General features: G+C 35.4%; 2 protein-coding genes across 2 annotated transcripts; both read right to left on the reverse strand.

Moving 5' to 3' along the window:
• Positions 1-629: 629 nt before the first annotated feature.
• LOC133295180 (probable 1-acylglycerol-3-phosphate O-acyltransferase) lies at positions 630-4,990 on the reverse strand. Its single transcript, XM_061493975.1, has 9 exons — positions 4,597-4,990; positions 4,235-4,474; positions 3,889-3,935; positions 3,670-3,788; positions 3,437-3,585; positions 2,269-2,378; positions 2,092-2,191; positions 1,057-1,180; positions 630-977 (listed from the first exon to the last, which is right to left on the reverse strand). The coding sequence occupies exons 1-9, from the start codon at positions 4,770-4,772 to the stop codon at positions 852-854; spliced, it is 1,191 nt and encodes a 396-aa protein (XP_061349959.1). The 5' UTR covers positions 4,773-4,990; the 3' UTR covers positions 630-851.
• Positions 4,991-9,473: 4,483 nt separating this feature from the next.
• Positions 9,474-21,089, reverse strand: LOC133295177 (lysine-specific histone demethylase 1 homolog 3-like). The gene is made up of 9 exons (XM_061493973.1): positions 20,965-21,089; positions 18,736-20,789; positions 17,096-17,237; positions 14,638-16,905; positions 14,393-14,486; positions 13,486-13,979; positions 10,612-11,325; positions 10,375-10,449; positions 9,474-10,159 (listed from the first exon to the last, which is right to left on the reverse strand). Exons 2-9 carry the CDS (start codon positions 20,673-20,675, stop codon positions 10,094-10,096), a joined length of 5,793 nt encoding a protein of 1,930 aa, XP_061349957.1. The 5' UTR covers positions 20,676-20,789; positions 20,965-21,089; the 3' UTR covers positions 9,474-10,093.
• Between the last annotated feature and the right edge of the window lie 233 nt (positions 21,090-21,322).

Raw genomic sequence — 21,322 nt, forward strand, 5'->3', positions numbered from 1 at the left:
CATAAATATTGATTTACCTTTCTATAATTGTAATCTTTCCACATAATTTTATCTTTCTTTTTTTCACATCCATTTTCCTATGTTAATGTCATTTGTGCTTTAGTGCTTAAAACTTTACCGTAGAAGAGACCCAGAGTCTAATTTAATTTAATAAACCCCACCCCCACCGAAAAAAAATAAAAATGAATGCGACAATTATGCAATTAGCAGACCCAGCTTCGTTGGCCAGCAAAGATATGTCCTTGTCAAATTTAACTTCAGTGGAGTCCACGTGCTTTTCGGGTGTTGGCAAGTGAAGGTAAAAAGTGCAGGAAAGAAATAGGTACCTAATATTTTTGTACATCAAAAAACTTATCACTTTTCCAAGATAATTATTTTTATATTATTTTGTTAATAAAATAAATCTAAATCCTCTCATGTGCTTTTTTAATATAATCATATCATGTATTAAATTTCAGTCAGAGATCATCAACCAACCATTAAAATGATCATTTTTACTTTTTAGCGCAAATCACAAATTTGGACACCAATTTCTTGATTCAACCCCTAACTAAAATGATGGAGCATGTCATAGAATAGAAAGAATCGGGATAAAAGGTTTAAAGAATTCTGTTTATATTACAGTTGATCCTAAATTTTCATTGATGTTACAAAAATAAATAACCTAATAACAGGTTTATTCAGCACATGTTTCAGTTATCAAACTTATATTACACATTGTTTTTCTTTGAATTGCTCCGACAACATATATTCAATTAAGACTAGAACAAAGCTTGATTAAATTATGGAATTTAATTTGTAATTTTTTGAAAAAATATATATATATAGACAGCACTGCACAAAATTATTTTCTATGCAGAGGTCAGCCCTTCAGGAAGGGATTCAGTGTCGGGATCAGGCCTAAGAAATCTTCGACAAGCATAAAACACAGCTGAATGGAAGCCAGTTGGGTTGTCAATGAACACAAAGTGCCCGGCCTTCAACAAGTAATGAAGTTTGTTAGTTCAAATAATATTGAAGTGGCTTCACTGTTTAGGGAAATGGAGAAAGTGATACCTGCGGAACCCTAATAATTTCACATGGAACCTTCATATGCTTGCGAGCTTCTTGGGCCCCTTCATAATTCATCCAGTCTTGGAAACCATATATGAAAGTGGTGGGCACCTTCCACTGTGAGGAACTGTTAAAAACAAGGAAGACAAATGGAGGTTAAAATATCAAGAGTACACGTAGTACCCCAAGTAAAAGAGGAGTGGATATTTGAACCAACATAAAGCCCACAGCCATGGCACGGCAGGAGAAAATTTCTTGGCTGATAAACCCAGTAGAATACAAAGTATTAAATCAAGCCACAAATACTGACTTCAAAAAGAACATTGATATGAACTGAAGTAGGATGAATGTTGCCCAAGCTTCAATTTTCATCTCAGCCAGCAATTAGCAACGAACTACAAATCCAATGGGTAGTTCATGACATACATACTGCTGGAATTATGTTACAATCTTCACTCTTTTCTCTCACATTCAAAACAAGCATCATCAAGGTCTCCAAAACATTTCCCAGCAGGAGTTCCATACATTCTTGGAACAAGCTGGCTTCAGGATTGGATACCAAACAAGTACTTTTTAACCAAAACAGCATGTCCGAAGAAGCTGACACTAATTTTGTTTCATAAATAAATTAAGAAGAAAGCTATACTTACAATTCGTTTACAAACTCTTACAACTATATCTTAACCGTTGATTTCTACCAATCAACGGTTATTATTTTCGCAAATCAAATTTATTAATTAATTATTAATTCGGAATAAATGATAACCGTTGATTGACGAAAATCAACGGTTAAGATATGATTGTAAGAGGTTGTAAATAAAAATAGGTTGTAAGTATAACCTTCCTCATAAATTAATAAAAAAAACAAATTTTACACAAGATTATTATACTCTAGAAGTAACTATCATCTGAAATCTGAATAACATTTTTGTTTTACTAATAGCAATGGATCAGTTGAAGACAAATCGTATTTTGATGTAGAAGTGCACAAATGAATTGTTAATTCAATAATCAAGAGCAAGATGATGATCACCAAACCTGTGAAGAAGGGGCAACCTCGCCAATGCTCCAAATGAAAAAATATGTTTTAAGCACAGCTCGCCACTAGCTTTGGCTGCTAAAGTATGGTAAACATAATCTTCAAGACCAAAAGGACAAAAATTAGAAATATACTCTTACAGATAAAACACATGACAAGGGGTTATCTCACCATACCTGTCAGTAATCTCGATTCAGATTCTGTCAGCCTTTCCCCAGTTGTAAGTGTAACAAACCTAGCACTTGTATACCTGTGGACTATATCAGGACCCAAAGGACCTAGACCTCTGCAGCAAACATATGCGGAAAAATATCAAACAGATAATTTTATATGAACAAATGTTTAACGTATAAAAAAACAATAATATCATAAAAATAGCTAAGTAAATCATTAACCCATATTGTTGACAACAAAAAGAATGTTTGGTGCAGCAAAAAAAAGAAAAAAAGAAAAGAAAGGAAAAGCATGCTTTACTTTTTCAAGTAATCAGGAATTAGAACCCTTCTTAGTACAACATACCACCCAACATATTTGATAGGAATATTACCGATGCAATGGTTTGCAAGTTGCAACCCCAACAGCAGAATCCATACACCAGTAACTAGATTGAACTAAAAAGTTTTATCCAAAATGATTCCATCCATGACTGATGACTTAAGAATAATATATAGCACCCATCGTTCAATGAAGATACAATATGAATTTAAGTCAATATACTTGCCTACTTCAGTAACGATACCATTATAATAGATATTAAAGGAAGTGAATCAGAAGTAAAAACGTGTAGAAATGCATTCTGTATATTATCATCAGATACGAACTTTCATTTCAATGACAACTTATTTGAAAGATTTTGAGATTTGGGTGTGTATGCATCTAGTTGCCACCACAATATTATAATCCAATAATTAGACACATTAATCAAACAAAATTTTGGATCCCAATCATTTGGAGATTATACAAGAGGGAGAGCCTAGTGCAGTGGTAAAGCTGCTCTTTTTGTGATTGAAAGGTCATGGGTTAGAATCCAGGAAACAGCTTCTTTGCAAATATGCAAGGGTAAGGTGCGTACATGGATTGTCTTCACCCCTACCCTCGCTAGTCGGGGTTTAATGGGGAGTGTTTTTAATCATTTTGAGATTATACACTTGCATGTGATACACCAACGCTGGCAAAAGAACTGAAATAATAATGGAATAGTTTTTTATTTTCTGATGTCTCCTTCACCATACCATAGTTTCAGAAAAATGCAGCCATCTCAAGGCAACCTAAACAGTCATTTACAAAAATGCTAAATTATAAATAAAAAGAGGATAGAAAAAACAGGGACAGGGTAGTTTTTACCTTATAACTTTCTGTGGTGTAAAATTAGATTCCCATATACGGTTCAGAATCGAACCTTTCCATGTTGATAAGAACTTTGTAATCCTCTCTGATTCCGGAGAAAATCCAGCAGATCCCACCAGAATCAAGTGCTGTACATGCTCAGGGTGCTATACATAAAAATTAAGAAGAACAACCATTAATTAAAAGAAAACCAAACAAGTCATTTTAATGCAATATAGAAAGTGATTCACCTTAAGCGCATATTTGGAAGCAACATAACCACCAAAAGAATGCCCAAGTAGTATAAAATTGCTCAGGTTTTTGGCCTTCCTCCATTCCTCAAGAGAATCAATGAACCATGCCTCAGTTTCTGTACTATCAACAAGAAATTTAGTATTTTGCCACCGATACTATCAAGTCAAGCAACAAGATAAAACTTTCCCAGTTCCAAAATTAACTCTAGCATTGACCTTCAGTGCTTTTGCATGTAAAATCAGGCCTGCTAGATCCACCCCAACTGCAACAAAAAAAAAGTTTCAAGAAAAAGAGTGAGTACAGAACACACAGGGGCCACAATTAGGAAAAAAAAAATTTAGTCCTCCCGTAAAATTGATCCTTAAACTATAACAGGCGGACACAGTTAACTTTGAAAATTTTCTTGTACTCCTGTAGCATTGAAGACTCAACGCATTAGTAATCCACATAACTGCATTTATTCTACTCACTTCCTTTATGGTTAATGACATATGAGTCCCACTTATTTATAATTTTAGGAAACAAGTACAAAACATTTGGATGAAGAGAATCAAAGTTTACCCAAGTTGATCAATAGCAATGACTCTGAAACGACTTGCGAGAGCATCAAAATTGCGAAAAAAGAAACCCTGTGCCGCTGCATATCCATGAACCATTACCAGCGTAGGAGAATCATCATCTTTACTCTCAAACGTAACAGTGTTAATAAAGCGTGGCTCATTGCTCGATGAACGGAACCATCTAACTCTGGATTCCGGTGGACCGGACCCTATATTAACCTGTTCTTGAACAAACGGAGTCCTGCAAAACAATCGTAAAACGCGGCGTTTCATCACCAAATGACGATTCAAGTTGAAAACAAACAGTTTAATATATATTAATAGCAATCGCACAAATTAGGGTTTGTGAATTGGATAGCATACTTGACAAGAGAAAGAAGGCGCTTCTCGGCGTTGATGATGTGATCCGTGGAAGTGGGGATCCAACGCAGAACAGAAGGCCAAAAACGACGTCGTGTTGCGGCAGAGGATTCGAGGTTGTTGTTTTTGCCAATATCTTCTGCCATTCTCGACAACCAACGGGATCGGATTGTGTTCATAAGATTAACCAACTATCTAACTAACTAACTAACCTAACTGTGTCTGTGTAATGACGAATTGGAAACGATTAGAAGCGCAAAGCAGAAAAGTACAGAACGGTGGACTTGTGTTTTGACTGTTATTACCAACCAGAAAAGAAGAAATGCGAAGTAGGAACTTGGAAGAACAATTTTATTAGAGGGGAGAAGATGAGAGAATTCTCGAACAGCTTACGCGGGCAATGACGCACGTCTATTGCCATCAAATCTTATTTTCTTTCCTTTTTTAAAGAAACAAATACTCCAAGTAATGATCTTAAATGCGCGTTTCTTTTTCCTAAATTATTATGAATTTGTACTGTTATTATGTATTGTTAAACAAATACTCCAAGTAATGACACCGGAAAAATTAATTATGTATTGTTAAACGAAAAATGATACACTTACCATTTATTTTTATTTATAATCTATTATAATTACATTTTAACAATTGATTTCTGTCAATCTTACGGTTATAATTTTTTAAAAATTAATAATTAATTAATGTCATCAAATAAATTATAACCATTAGATTGACGGAAATCAACGGTTAAGATATGATTATAAGAGATTGTAAACAAAAATATGTTGTAAGTATAACCTTTGAGTCATTTTAAATTAATGGAAAAAGTATTTATCATTTTAAATTATTCAAACTTTTAGTCTTTTTTAATGAAATTACATCGTTTTAGTGTATTTTTAGTACTTTTTTACATTTTTTACTTTTTTATAAAACTACGAAGGAAAAAAAAGTGAAGAGGAGAAAATACAAAAATACACCAAAATGAAGTAATTTCATTAAAAATGATATAAAGTTATGTTATTTAAAATGACAAACACTTTCCTCTTAAGTTGATCAGTTGGAATAAATAAAAATAAGGAAAATTGTTTGTTATTTTAAATGGCATAACTTTGTATCAATTTTAATGAAATTACGTCGTTTTGTTGTGTTTTTATGTTCTCTCTCCTCCATTTTTTTTTTATGATTTTATACAAAAAATGTGAAAAAAATATCAAAAACACACCAAAATGATGTAATTTAATTAAAAATGATACAAAATTGTATCATTTAAAATGACAAATATTTTTTCCATAAAAATATTACCAATATGTTTAAGGAGTTTTGTAATTTTTTTTTTACTCTTTTCCCTGTGAATGAAGTATTTGTTTTAATTTTATTTGGTTAACTCTGCAAATACAAAAGGAGAGGGATGTTTTCCAATGACTTTGTCAAGGTTAAAAATTTCAATTCTTTTTCTACAGTTTTGTTTCTATGCTTAAAGTGAAAAATTGCTTATTGCAGGATTCATTGTCTATTCACTCTATTGTATAATTATGTATTGTCAAAACATTAATAGAGTTTGATTACATCAATAACATGAGACTGAACTTTTAAAGCTATGTATGAACATGTAATTGAAAGATTATACAAACAAAATTTTACTTTCATAATAATGAAACAAAATTAAATTTATTAACACGTTGAATGTGAACATATTTCAGCATCTGTTAAAATGAGTTTAGAGCCGTTAAATATTATTTATTTAAAACTAATATAACATTAATTGATTTAAATTTAAAATCCTTCTAATTCAAGTGATATACTAATAAAATTTCACTAAAATCTGGTATTTCCGTAATTTACATCTAAATGTAAACAATTAACTTTTATAGCGTCAGCACCTCTCATCAAGTACTTTTGCAGAAAAATAATCATATAGTGTGGTACCAGCCAGTATTTAACAAGAAGTTAATCTTTATTTGATTCCACTGAAGGATAGCCACATAGTATTACCCGTAGTTAACATTAAGTTAAACTTTTATTTAGTTTCTTTAAAATGAAGAAAACAATAAAAAATATAAGTTATATGATCAATTTTTTTAATGTTAATCATTTATACCTAACTATTCTAATTTATTAATTACGTAAAGGCTAAAAAACTTCTTCTATCATTGCGAAAATCGTCATCATCTCCTACTCACATTAAAAAAACGAGCCATTTCTGTTTTTTTTTCCTAAAAATAGTGGGACCCAATTTTCTTGAGTCAGTTGCAAAAAAATTTCTTCTACCATCGCTGAAGCCCTTACGTAAAATATAAAACTTTTATTTTCCATTTAAAAAAGATTCACTGTCACTGTAGATAAGTTATTTACAGTAAGTCCAATACGATGTTATTTTGGAGCAAAAATCGTGATATTTTTATAATTTTAATTTATTTCAAGATTATTAGTCTTTATAATTAGAGTAGAAATATTCTAACTACCAAAAATTCTCACTACTAACTTACTATCCATCACATCACCATTAGATCAAAGAGAGAGAATGTTAAAAAAAATTTGAAGAGAGAGAAAATGTTAATCTAATGGTGATTAGATAGGTAATAAGTTGGCAGTGAAAAATTTTGGTAGTGAGAATATCTCTCCTCAATTAATTATAATTTTTTAATCTTTCAATTCCAAAACAACATCGTTTTGAAAATAAATACAAATAACTTATTATCTGCAGTAACTGGAGAAATATTTGTCAGTTAAAAAAATATATAGAAAGATAGCTGTTATTGAAAAATTGAATCATTTAATCATACAATTGGATAAGTTTCGAATAGTACACCTAACAAAACATACATACATTGCGATAAAAATTTCATACTAACCTTTTATATCATGTCCTATATTTTCTTCTTTTTTTCTCGAAAAGGGTGGAAGAAAACATAACTGCCACCTCTAGCTCTTGTAATTATTAGCTCCGAAAGATGTTAATGATGTCATTCAGAATCAAAACATTTATTTTTAAAATTAGACGCATCTCAAGTTAAAACCAATTACGGGTGTGGGGGCTAGCTTAATTAAAAAATCAAAGAGCATGACCAATATAAATAATGAAATAAATAGGAGGCGTCACTTCACTTACAGTGATGCATGATTAACTCTAAGCACAAGGGTAAGACTGCCAGTTTCATCCATAGCATTTTTTGAACGAAGCTTTTACTTTTAAGTGTAGGTTTCAAGAAGCGACAACCTGCACTTATATATCATTGGCCAATATAACTGTATATTTAAAGTTGATTTCAACTTAGGTTGAAGTCAGAGTTTGCAATCGACCTGGAAACAAATGACTGGTAACATGGTCGAGATTCATCCATGCTAAATGGAGAAAGCACAAGTTACGCGGCACTATTATACTATACTAAGCAAAAACTTTATACTTGGGGCCAAACAGTCGTTACAAAATGTTGAAAATCTAAAACGAAGCATATAGTAAGGCCTAAGAGAATAATCTGATATGTCTGGGTATATTGGGTAATGCCATTTCAATCTATAATCATCAGAAGCACAAAGATAAATACGAAGACAGGATAATATTTCAACATAGGACATCTCCGAAGATATTGCATCATAACATTTAAGCATATTACTGTATATCTTTTTTATTTTTTTTATTTTACTTTTTTTGGGGATGATATTACCAAATACCAACCTATATCGAATGAGAATACAAGAAGCATAACATAAAGTCAAAATGGTTATAACAAGATATGAATTAACAACTGAATATGAATCATACAACCTTGCACCCGTCAAATGGCAGTTTCAAATGGTACTGTAAAGAACCAATTCAACCCAAAAGCTTAAGTTATTAGGTGAGGCTACATTAATGATTTTATATATCTCAACACGCCCCCTCACACGAGAGCCCACTGGGCTTAAAGGGTAGACAATGCACAGGCTCACCTACCTGTGCGAACAAAAAAATTCCACTTGAAAGAAAGTGGAGGGCGGCAAGGATCGAACCTGGGACACGAAGCTCTGATACCATGTAAAGAACCAATTCAACCCAAAAGCTTAAGCTATTGGGTGAGGTTACATTAATGATTTTATATATCTCAACAGGTACAAAGCATACCAGACAAGCATCCAAAATAAAAACACGAGGATAACTTTCTATTGGGGGTATGAAGGCAGTTCGAAATAGCTTCTCTAAAAATTAGGGTCATTTCCCACGTAAATCAAAAAATATAATTTGGTAAACATCGCAAAAGAAATTATCTGCAACTAATACAATAGTTGCAACCAATATGAAGGGAAAAATCATAAGCTTGAACGATTGAGAGAGAAATCATTGCCTGCGATGAAAAATGTACTCACCCCTAGATACAGCTTATTTGAATTTAATTTCCCTGGAGCGATATTTTCAAATCCAAGACTATATACACTAGCATGAAGACAGTCTGCAACAGAAACAAAAGCAATAGAATCATAAGGGGCATTAGAAAGAAAGGACATAAAATGAAGAAAACAGAAGGCACCTGAAAATTGGCTGTAAAGGTAAGAGTTGCAATAAACATCAAATCACGGGGAAAGGACAGAACACCTGTTACCTCCCATCAGCGATTGACATAATCTTTATCAGCCCAGCAACCAAAGAAAGAAGTGTAAGCAAAACTTGGCACAAGAGAACGGCCAAGATAGAAAGTGGCCTACGGATTACACACGACAATTCAAAAGACTTGGGCTGTTGGTCATCTCATGGCGCAATCCTTTGAACCGTAATTATAGCTAAATTTAAGTGCTCGTTTCCTACAGATGCGATGTTTCTATTTAATTTTTTTAAGTACGCACTTGGTTCACCACAAACACAAAAAGTAAGGGAGACACAAATGGAGGAGAAAATGATAGAGTAACCAAGTATCTTACAAAAGTTGGTATAATTCTTTCCCCAATTTGGAGAATGAAAAAAAAAAGTTAGTAATTTATGTCAAACAAGAAAAATGTAGAAAATGGATATGTATTCTTGTCATCACTAGAACAATCCTAAGCTGTACAAATAGAAGAAATCGATAGGGTCAATTAATGTCTTGCCATTAGAAACCCCTTTAATAAAAATGGGGTCTAAGTTTTCAACCTTCGGAGGTATAATCCTCGATGAAAGGAAATATTAAACCACAGATGAATGAAATCTGTTGTCATCTCCAAACCTGCCGATGCCCATCACCTGGAAGAACCAACTCAAAATTGCACTGAACCTGCTTACTGGTAATCCACCATTAGCATTTAGTACTGTGTTCAAGGTTGCCAGCAGGAGGAATCTCCATAGAGCCCACTTGATTTGGATCGATCAAGTTTTATGTTTCTTTACTTGCACCTTCTGAATCACTTACATTGGCAGATTGAGGTGCTCAACTGATCATCTGAGAACATACCCATGGCCACCAAAACTGTGAGAATTTAAGAACAACCAGACTTCGGCAACCCTTACACAGAAGTACAACAACAATGTAGAGGCTATTCCATCCAACGAACATTAAGATTTCATATCCGGTTTCATTGTCATGTGTCTCTCAATCAATACATCCACAAAGGTGCGTATCTGCATGTTTTAAGCATCCAAAGAAAAGAAAAAAAAAAAGAAAAAGATTCAAATGATTAAACTTTGCAGCCAACCCCACCCCACCACCAAGAAGCTGACATCCAAGCAGTATATCATGTCAACATCAGCAAAATGACACATTCTGGAAAAATGCATTTGCTAGGAGAATAGGATTGGTAGATAGACCTTTGACATGGAAAATAACAGAAAAGTACCTTGTTCTTTCGCTTAAAATCTAGAAACTCACGAACAGTCATGGCTTTTTCTGCATCCGTGGCTTGCTCCATGACCTGAAACTTAAACACAGGAAGTTAAGAAATGGAAGAAGACCAAATTAAGATGATTTTCTAGATCAGTTATTCCCTATAACCCCCTACCTGCCAAATCACAAAAATTCTTTGTTAATATATGAAATAGAAAGGCAAAGCAAAGAAGTGAACAACGAAAATTACCTTTGTCGCACTTTTCTTCATTATAGCCTTGTATCCATCCTTGTCTAGTTTCCTTGCCTTATAAAGGGGCATAAGTAGTGATGCAACATAGTCGATAACAGCATGTTTAATATGATCTGCTCCTCGGGAATGACTTTTTAAGGTGTCCTTATTTACAGTAACCTGTGAAACAGAGCTCTCATTGGCCATACCATCACGCTTCCAGCTGGGTAACCTTGAACAGGCATTTGAATCTTCCTCATCCTTCAAATGTAAGGTTGTATTAGAAAAAAAAGAATCAGCTGCAGCTGCTTGAGATTGCCATCTCTCTATGGCATGATAGTCTTTTATTCCCGCACAACCATCTGTGTCAATCCAAGCTTTTGTATACATACTGCTGTCCACAGCAACACTTTCCCCTGAGTTCTCTCTGAAATTCAAATGGCTGGCAATCTCATTTGAATGACTCCTCTGTGAGAGGTTATCAACTGGCATTCTGGAATTATCAAGGTTAACACAAGCAGTGGAGAAATCAACAGACCAGTCTCTAACTCTGCAATTCCTGGAATCAATCTCCGAAATACAATCTTGCCTTCCAAAAACACCACCAGACCACTTTTTTCTACTATCACACTCGTCATTTTGTGAATACTGCTCCCGTCTAGCAAATTTGTGGAATGAGGGTATCTTTGGAAGCTGTAACAGTTTGCACCTGGCTTCAGCAGAGGCATATGCCTGCAAAGAACAAGAACCACCAAATCTTTTAAGGAACATGGTAACCAAATAGGGAAAGAAAGCATAGGATCTGTCAAGGAGCAGTACAATAATCTTTGGATACTTTGCGTCACTCAAGCACTTGCAAGGCAAAAGAACATTTCTGATAAAATAATATATTTCCACAAAACAATCATGTCTCTATTTAGTTAAAGCCCAGGGAAAATCCACACTTTCATATTATTCTATCATCTGAGAAAACAATCTATATCACAAATGCTCATAGATTTGTCCATAATTTTTATACTCAACTGCTGAATTCTATCAAAAAAACAAGTTTACTAATTACAGCAAGCAAGAGCATGGGCTGTCCAAGAAAACATAAATAGGGTGTACAACACATTGAGATGGAAGAAAAGATGACTCAGATAAAATGATGAAAGCCATATTTAGAAAACAATGCAAAATTTCTTTTAGCCAAATTTGAGAAGCACGCACACTAACAATGTGACACAGTGACATGGAAAAATTTAAAACACAAGGGCACAGTACAGCATGATAAATATTAAACTCCTAGCCAATCTCTCCCTTCTAAAATTTTTAAACATCAGTGATCAGACATAGGATTAAAAACGGCATAAATACATGTCTACTTCATTAATACTTAACACGTGTTTAGTAAGCACCTAAATGTGTCAAATAACAAAAAAATAAAGATACTCTTGTCCCCACGACCAAGAGTAACTATATAGAGGTGTTGAAGTGTCACATGCATGCCACGTCAAGTGTTTCACACAAGTTGCAAAATGGACATTGCTCCTCTCTTGAAGGTTTTGTGCTTCATTGAGCCAGAAAACAATGTGGGGTTTAGACAAACCAGGAAGGAACAAAAAGAAGATCAAAGATCTTAAAAGTTGAAACCACAGCAGAAAACACATCAAGGATCTCAGGCTGCACATATTAACCAGAAGTGAGGGAGACAGCTAAAAATACAATAACAAAATCAACCAGCAAAGCATGAGATAGTCATCTTGAAATTTTCACGATAGAAACGAAAAACGTCTACAACACCAATTTCAGGGGGCAAATGTGTAACTCAATTAGAATAATATGTAAAGCTGATTTTTCAATTACTCATACAACATGACTTTCATCAAGTAAAGCCACATATAAGTCATACTTCAACAGTATACCCAGTAAATATCTACACGATTAGGGCTGGCAATAAATCAGCAGGTTCACAGGTCGCTCAAGGCTCGGCTCTAAACAAGCCAGGTTAATGAAACAAATGAATTGTGCCTGAGTTGGTCAAAATGATTTGTTCAATAATCAAGCTGAACTGAATTAAAAATTCAATTCATGGAGTTTGGTTTTGTAATGAACCAATTCAACCCAAAAGCTTAAATTGTTAGGTGAAGCACTTTAATTAGTTTCATATTATATTATTCCTTAACATACCCCCTCACGCCAGAAGCCTTATAGGATTGAAGCGTGGATAATTTACAAGCCCACCATACCAAGAGACCTTTTTTAGGATTTGAAACATGGAAATTAAATTTTTTATTAGAAGAATGGGAGTAGCAGGAAACAAACTCTAGACCATTAGATCGTAAAGCTTTGATACCATAAAAGAACCAATCCAACCCAAAAACTTAAACTGTTAGAAAAAGGCACTTTTATTAGTTTTATATAATATTATTCCTTAACAGGTTTATTAGTAAAATACATGAAAAGAAAAGTTCCCAACTATAAGAGATATAATCAAATTATTCATATGTCTTCACCCAACAGCTTAAGCTTTTGGGAGAGTTGGTTGCATGACATGGTATCAAAGCTTCTATGGCCAATTAGTCTAGAGTTCGATCTTCGCCATCCTCATTCTTCTAATAAATAAATAAAAATGAATTTCAGTGTAAGGTAGGAAAACTGGTTTATTTCACTCAAACCTAGCAAATTTGAATCACAGCAAGACTTTTATCCCTGCACAACCACATTAATATCACTTTACAGTTTGCTCCTAAAAACTCATCATGATAATGTGAAATTCAGTAAAAAAGAATATAAGGGATTCATATATCCAACAAGCAGAGTGGTCAAGAAATTTAACTTGTGACCATCAACTAATTTTCAGAAGCACCATAGATTCATGACATCAAAACTAAAGTTCCAGTAGAAACAAACCAGACTGGCAGCAAGTGCTTTAGCACGGGCAGCTTCTGCAGCAGCTATAGCAGCTTGTTCTTCTTCAGACATAGCACAGTAGTTATCCTCCTCCTCATTAACTCCTTTGCATATTGAACCTTGGCACCTGGAAGAACTGACCTCATGCCTTGAGTCATATGCTGCTTGTTGTCTTCCTTGTTTGCTGTGCAATTTCTTCACATGTGCACTGGAAGGGGAATTGCTTCCAGCAGATGCAGGATTCAGCAAGCCTCCTTTATTCTCAATGGTACCATGATGAGTGCTCAGAGGTGGCTTTCCTGAGGCTGAATCTTTTAGAGATTTTCTCTTTGATAAATCTACAGCAGTTGTTTTTCTTGTCAACTTCAATCCCCCATTAGAAGCTTTTTCCTTGCGAAAAACTTCAAGCCATACATTAACCAACTGGTTTGCTATTGCACGAATATCACGGCTAGTATGCACACAAACTTTTTCCTTCACTGTTTTCCCCATTCCTACACCCAACAATAGGAAAGATAAACACAAATACAAGGGAAACTGTAGACATCATATTTCCACATGACTCCATCTGGACAGAATAATCTACAGGAGCATAAATATATCTCCCACTTGATAATTCATAGTTTCAGTAGGCTGATCACGTGACAAGAATTGATAATAGTAAGAAAGGACAAAAACAAGGTTTGACATTAATCTAAAACCATATCTTATAAAATGGTACTGGAAAAAAATTTCTCATATAACCCAATCAGGTCCCATCCATTTAACCAACTATATTTCTTCCTCAAAATATTAATTAGATAAGATACAGGGGGAAAAAATCCCAACATAAATTTGCGTATTAGCATGCATAGACTAATTAACATTCACACACTCAAAAGAAATAAATAAAACTAAAAATAACAACCTGATGAGCGTACAGCAAGTAGATCAGTCGAAACACGCACAAGAAGACGCAAACAGTGCCTCAAGAGTTGGGTACCATCCTTCCCCATTGAGTCCTGTGTTGAGAAATCAACTATAAAGCACAAAATCTAAGAAATTCTATAACCATGACATTAAGATGTTTAGCTTTTTATTAGTAAAGGATGCATACTATCAAAAAAGATACAAATTATTTTGGAAATAACACGTCAAGTGATATAATAATACCAGTATCCATGAGTTGAGAATGGCTAGCCCTTCTTTACTTCCAGCAAAGGACTTCAAGTTTCCAACAGGAAGACTTAATAATTGTTTTGCCACATGCAAGCGCCCAGCATTGGTTTTTGCATTATGGAACATTTCCCTCAATAAAATTTCTCGGGTTAAGATTTGAGCACCATCTAAAGAGTTCTTGAATAAAGTATTGGAAAACTTCACTGCATTAAGTCTCTTTGTTATATCCCTAACTTCATCCCTTTCAGTATCTAACTGTCCCCTAGCAGCTTCCAATGCCTCCACCTCTGCAGTATGATCATTTCCAGTGCTCAAAATGTCAATTATGCGAACAGCTTCCCGTAGTCCACTCATCATTGCACCACCAACGGTATCAGGGTGCTCTTTGCAGGTTGCTTCACCAGCAAAAAACAAGCAGTTATCAACTGGCCTCCCTAATATATCATAGTCTTCTCCTGATGCTCCAACTGCAACGTAAGAGTAAGCACCATAGCTAAAGGGATCCCTACCCCAATCAGTCACAACATATGCAACAGGATCAGGAACTGAAGAATCCCCAAAGAGTTTACGGAGAACCTTCAATGCATGGTTGACATGATCAGAAGAGTTCAAACTTTGACCATCTATGGCTGCCTTACCAACCACTAATGCTATAAGGACAGGAGCCCCAACCGTTTTCTTGATATTCCAGAACATAAAGCATTGACCTCTTCTGCTTCTCTCCTCAGCTGTTGCCCCAAAGTAGTCCACAGCTTCATCCCAAAACACACTAGGAAATTCCAAAATCACTTTATTGAGAACTCCAAAACCAAGACGCTGAACAGAAGAATATTTCCACTGCGGCAAAGGGGGGGAGAATTGTATAGTTTCAGCCTTCAAACAGCCAAGTGGAACAGTAACGAGGACAGCATCTCCAGAGAACTCTTTGCCATTCAATGTAGAAACTTTGACTTGATTACTCTGGCCAGGTTCCTTGATACCATACGCCACATTTGTTACAACATGGTTCAAGTGAATGGCAAGCCCTTCTCCCAGAGACTCAACAACAGTGCTGTAACCCCCTTTAATCATACAATGAGCTCCCCCAAATCCTCCATACACATCATCTTGATTCCAGTTGGGAAGAGAAACTTCCTTAAGCAAAGCAGCACAACCATACTCTAAGTGAGCAAAATGCCAATCCATAACCCTCCTCTCCAGAGGACTCAAAATATCCTCATCAAATTTTTGTTCCACATTATTGTCTTTTTTGCAATCAAATTGACTATCTGCAGAATTCTTTTGCTCAGTTTCTTCACTATTTCCAGAGTGTGCCATACGGCGAATCTTAAGGGCATATTCTAAACCATCTTCAAGAGACATTCTCATTGCCTGTTCACCTTTATGAGCAACAAGCAATTCCATGTCATCAAGAAGACTATTGTATTCAGCTTCTAACGCTTCATCCATATCTGCAGGAACCTTTTGTCCTGTCACTATGTCATAGAGAGGGCAATCACTGTTTAACACTGTCAACTCAAGGCCCAACTGAGCACAAACCAATGAGGAAGGATCCGGTCTTCTCTCGGTGGCCACATCAGCCTCAACACCAGTGATAATGCTAGCACCAAGATCTACAGGGACAGAAAGAGATGAGTGATCTGTAAATACACGACCTCCTATCCTACTCCTAGCCTCGAGTACAGTTACAGGAAATCCCTGACGTTGCAAGTGGCGAGCAGCAGTTAGCCCAGCAGGACCAGCTCCAATGACAATCACTCTCTTTCTAGCCTCTAGATCAGAATGCAGAGGTTCACCTAAGCCAGATTTAACATAGGTAGATTCATTGCTTTGCTCAGTAGCTACAAGAAAAGTCAATCTGCAATTAGGAGACTTCAAAGAAGGAACAGAATTGTCAATATTGACATGTATAGTTCCACTAAGTCCATCCTGAATCCCACCATTTTCCTGGTAATCATAATTTTTTCTTTCTTCATGTTGTGTCGTATTTGGTAAATCCATCATCGCTTCATTAACATGCCTCATGCCTTCTGTAGCTTCAGATGTCAGGCCTTCATTATCCTTTGTTAGACCATTGTTAATCTCCATGGAAGTATCTGACACTTTAGTCTGACCAACAATAAAGGAAACTCCATCTTCAGAGTCAGCCATCGAAGCTGTAGAACATTCCTCAAAACCTTTTTCTTTTACAAGTTTATAACAATGCCTTGCACTACTTCCAACATTCTCCTTCTGAGAGGCAATTCCAACATTTATATAGCCCTGCCAAAATGATCTTATCATTTTAAGGTTCCAATTTTAACAGAAAATAAACACCAACATGGTTTTTTTGTGCAGAAAGAAAAATCATTTTAAATTAATAAACCCAATACATATACATCCATATATTCTTGTAGTAAAAGAGCAGAGGAAATGAAAATTGATAGCTAAACAACATGATGGACAAACTTACACATTGATCCAGAAATGCATAGACCTCCCTAATAAGACAAGAACGAGGACTTTCATCCTCAGAACAAGTATCACTAGCTCCACATTCAGCAAGAGGCAAAATGCGTGTGACATCTCTGCTCCAAAGACTTAAGATCTGATTTCTGCAATGCATTAAATTCAATGAGGTACAACTTATTACAACAGACTTCCCAGTTTAAAGGTGGTGTAACAAAGTCATCAAGTTAGAGCTAAAATCAGTTTAGAAATAAACAGAAGCCCAAGATCCAGTATATCCCAGTATAAGTAATAAATAACATAGCATCTAAGAAGCTGCTGGAATATGCTCAGTGAAGTTTCTAAGGCTGTTTTACAGATTTTTGAAGTAGAGATGAAAGGACAAAATCAATTAAAACACTAAATCTCATCACTAAAATAAGAAATCAGAAGATAGCAGCTAATGAAGCAAAAATAGAGGGATGATGATAGCATAATACTGCATGACAAGCAACATGTTATACATTAAAGCCAACTTCTGAATTAAGGATAGCAGCTTATGTATCACAACAGAAAATATACATGGTTGACAGGTCCTGCCAGCAAAACATTTTAAAAAGTAGAAAAAATAAAAAGATAGTATGAAGAAGTCTACTTATGTTAAGAGATATAATAAAACCATTAATGTGCTTTCACCCAACAACTTAATGCTTTGGGAGAGTGGGTTCGTGACATGGTGTCAAAGTCTATAACAAAGTGGTCTAGAGTTCAATAATTGCCACCTTCATTCTTCTAATAAAATAAATAAATTTGAATTTAAGCACAAGGCAACCAAAAAAAATAAGCCTGTGTATTATCCAAACTTTAAAGTGCAAAAAAAGATTCTCGAGAGAAGGGGCGTGTTAAGAAACATAATAAAATCATTCATTTATCTTCATCCACCGGCTTAAACTTTTGAGAAAGTTGGTTCATGACAACTTAAATTTGTCTATGAAAAACTATTGCAAATAAATTTTTAAAGAAAACAGAAGAGGAGTGGGAGAGGGAGGGCAATGCAACGGCCTATAAGCAATAAAACATTGCATGAAGGAACACAACCATATAATATACAACTAATCATCAATTTCTAAATAAACCAAAAAGAAAAGAAAGATAACTTCGTCCAAATTTATAGAAAGTAGGCACCTCAAACATTTCCAGTTCCAAGGAAATACAGGAGGAAGGCCCTTTCCCAGAACAATATAACACTAAAAAATATCAAATTCAGAAACAGACACTGGACAAAGAGCAAGAAAAAATTGAACCATCAAACAGGCATCTAACCAAATGTATGTGCTAACCATTCTCTTCATTTTCTTTTCAAATGACGAATTACAAAGTTGTTCATATGCCCAATTATACAAGTAAATCTGCAACCGGAAACATACCGTAAGACTTCAATGCCTTGATATTCATGTTTAAGCAACAAAAACAAATAACATTTTCAATCATCAGTCACAAAGGATCTAAAACAGTTCTCTGTGTTTGGAGCACAAGACACCAAAAACCCAAAATACTGAACAAAGTAACTTTTGTGCTGCAAAGGGAAAAAAACTGCAACCTTTCTGAACACTTGGAAACAACAATTGAAAGCAAATGCAAAGACCTATTTGAAAGCTTAACTACCTGCAATCCAAAAATTCCTTGAGACCACCTTTACGCTTCAGGATCTCCTTAAATTTTATTTTCTCAATTGGACTAGCTGCATGGGCTTTCAGTCCAGCTGATACTGCTACTATTGCAACATTTTCAGAGTCTTGAACAACATTCAAAGAGGAATCCTGCTTCACTTTCATTCTAAGAGGACAGTCACCATCTACATCAACTTGATTTTCATTTAGAGCTTGATCATTCATTAGAGTCTCCCAATCAGCATCCCCCTCATAAGTCATGTCTCCATGCTTACGCATTTTGGCCATTCGCACCACACGTGGAATGTCTGATATCTTAACATCATTTTCAGCAAGATCAGACACGGAGGCATGATATTCTGCACAGTTCCCATTTTCATCTGGAATTGAAGATTGAAGAGAGGATCCATCAGATTGAATTGGATCTACCACCGAGCTGCATTTCAGAATTGAAGCAGCAGAGTCTTTTGGAATATTACAAGTTTCTAAAGGTTTCTCCAGGTGATTTGACTGGACCGCTAATTCAGATTCATTGGCTTCATTAGACACCATAGAAGATACACTACCAGCACCAATTACATCATTTTTTTTAGGTGAACAGCCTAAAACAACATCTTGCACTTCATCCTTTGTATCCAAACTACTATAATTACAGCAATTTCTACCAGAAACAAACTCAGTTTCTGATTTTACACCTCCATCCACCTCCACATTGCATCCAGAGAACTCTAAGGCTCCATTTCTTGAGGATTCCTGTAAGACTTTTTCAGAAACCATATAATTATTCTCATTCAATATATTTTCAGACGATTCAATCAAGGGCTCAATGTGACAAGAAGTTATGAAAATTTCTTTCCCCGTAGAAGTAGAAACCCCATGTTCTGAAGCACCATTACATACTTGAGCTAGTTCATCAGTCAATCTCTTCTTGAACTTTCCAGCCTCAGTAAATCCAAATACCCCTTCCCCCACTTTTGAGAGAGAGCCAGTATCAATTATACCCACTTCATGTAACATTACAGTACACTGATTTAAACAATCATTGGGAACTCTTTCTTGCAATACAACCTTTTGGTCAGAAGCACAACGAATATCTTCAACTTGTACACAAGATAATTGCTGCGTATCTCCATCGCAGAAGTTGATTGAGCGAGAGTGATCAACTAATGGTCCATCTGGAATTTTTGAATCACAAATGCCCTCGGTGGTTTCCTCTTGAAAACAGTCATCACCACACTTTTGATTATCCACTACAGATACCGAAGAAAATGGACACAGATCAGATGCTTGAGAAAAACCATCAGCAGACTTCAGATTTCTCCCAACCAATATTGAGGCAGAATCAGATCTAGATCTACTTTCGACCACAGAATCTACAATTTCCGGAAAACTTTTGGAGCTAGGGCTCAACCCACCATCCACATTCTGACTCCCTCTTTTCTGCTTTGAACACGAAGAGGCACGAGATTTCCTAATAGAACTAGATTGTGCCTTATCGAAAATCGCGGACAAGGAGTCTTCCATATGTTGATCAGAAGAGTGCTGCAGCTGCATGCCATCACCAAGCAACAAATCCTTCTCTTTCTCATCCTTTGAGGTGCTCAGAGATCCACAAGCAACCAAATCATCATCAGAAACAGCATGACCCTCAACAGAAACCTTTCTTCCTTGGGTGGCTCCAGATCCATGATCTCTCTTAGGACCCTTCAATCTCTTCCTAAAGCAAGCCAAGGTATCATCCATGCCCACCAAATCCTCTTTTTTCCTTATAGTATCATCACCACAAGACCCCTCAGATGTCAAAACAACCTTCTTCTTTGACCTCTTTAGCTTAAACATAGACCCAATGGGTTCATCATCATCTGAATGAAAACCAAATTCCACAGGTTTGGATCTCTTCCTCTTGGTTCCAGACCTCATATCATCTCCATCCATTGTGAAACCCTAGGTTTTCCAACAGAATCTTCGAATAATTCCTTTATGCCATCGCTTTCAATTCCTCCATCATGAGAAAGTTAAAAGGCTCGTGTTCCAATGAAAATCCAAATCCTAATTGAAGAAGAAGCAGCAGTATTGTATTATAGGAAGTGAGGAACCACAAGTTAAAGAAGAAAAACGATAGAAAAAAACCTACACACACTCTTGCAAATAAGATATATATAAATTGAAAGTTGAGCATATATATTACATATATTAAGATGCTGAATTAGAGGGTATGTCGCACCTGCGCTATGCGGTGGAGAGAGAGAGAGAGAGAGAGAGAGAGAGAGAGAGAGAGAGAGAGAGAGAAGGGCGCACGGTAACCGGTAACAACGGCTTCTTACGGCAAGGAAAACGATCGCTGTATAACCTGAGCCGTGACCGACTGATCAGGGAGTGAAGCACCGAGGGAAATAATAAAGTTGGAGGAAATGGTCCTATTAGATTAGTCCCGTAAGATATAGCGAAGATAGAAAGAAGTCTTTTTTATAAATATTACAATTTTCATATAAAATTATTGGAATATTTTTTGGTCAATGTATATTTAAAAAAAATGAGATTATTAAGAATAAATTAATATTAAAGTAAAGTATGGCACAACT

This window comes from Gastrolobium bilobum, unplaced genomic scaffold (assembly GCF_033153095.1).
Source record: "Gastrolobium bilobum isolate Gb01-03AN ecotype WA unplaced genomic scaffold, APGP_CSIRO_Gbil_v1 utg4929, whole genome shotgun sequence".
Taxonomy (NCBI): domain Eukaryota; kingdom Viridiplantae; phylum Streptophyta; class Magnoliopsida; order Fabales; family Fabaceae; genus Gastrolobium; species Gastrolobium bilobum.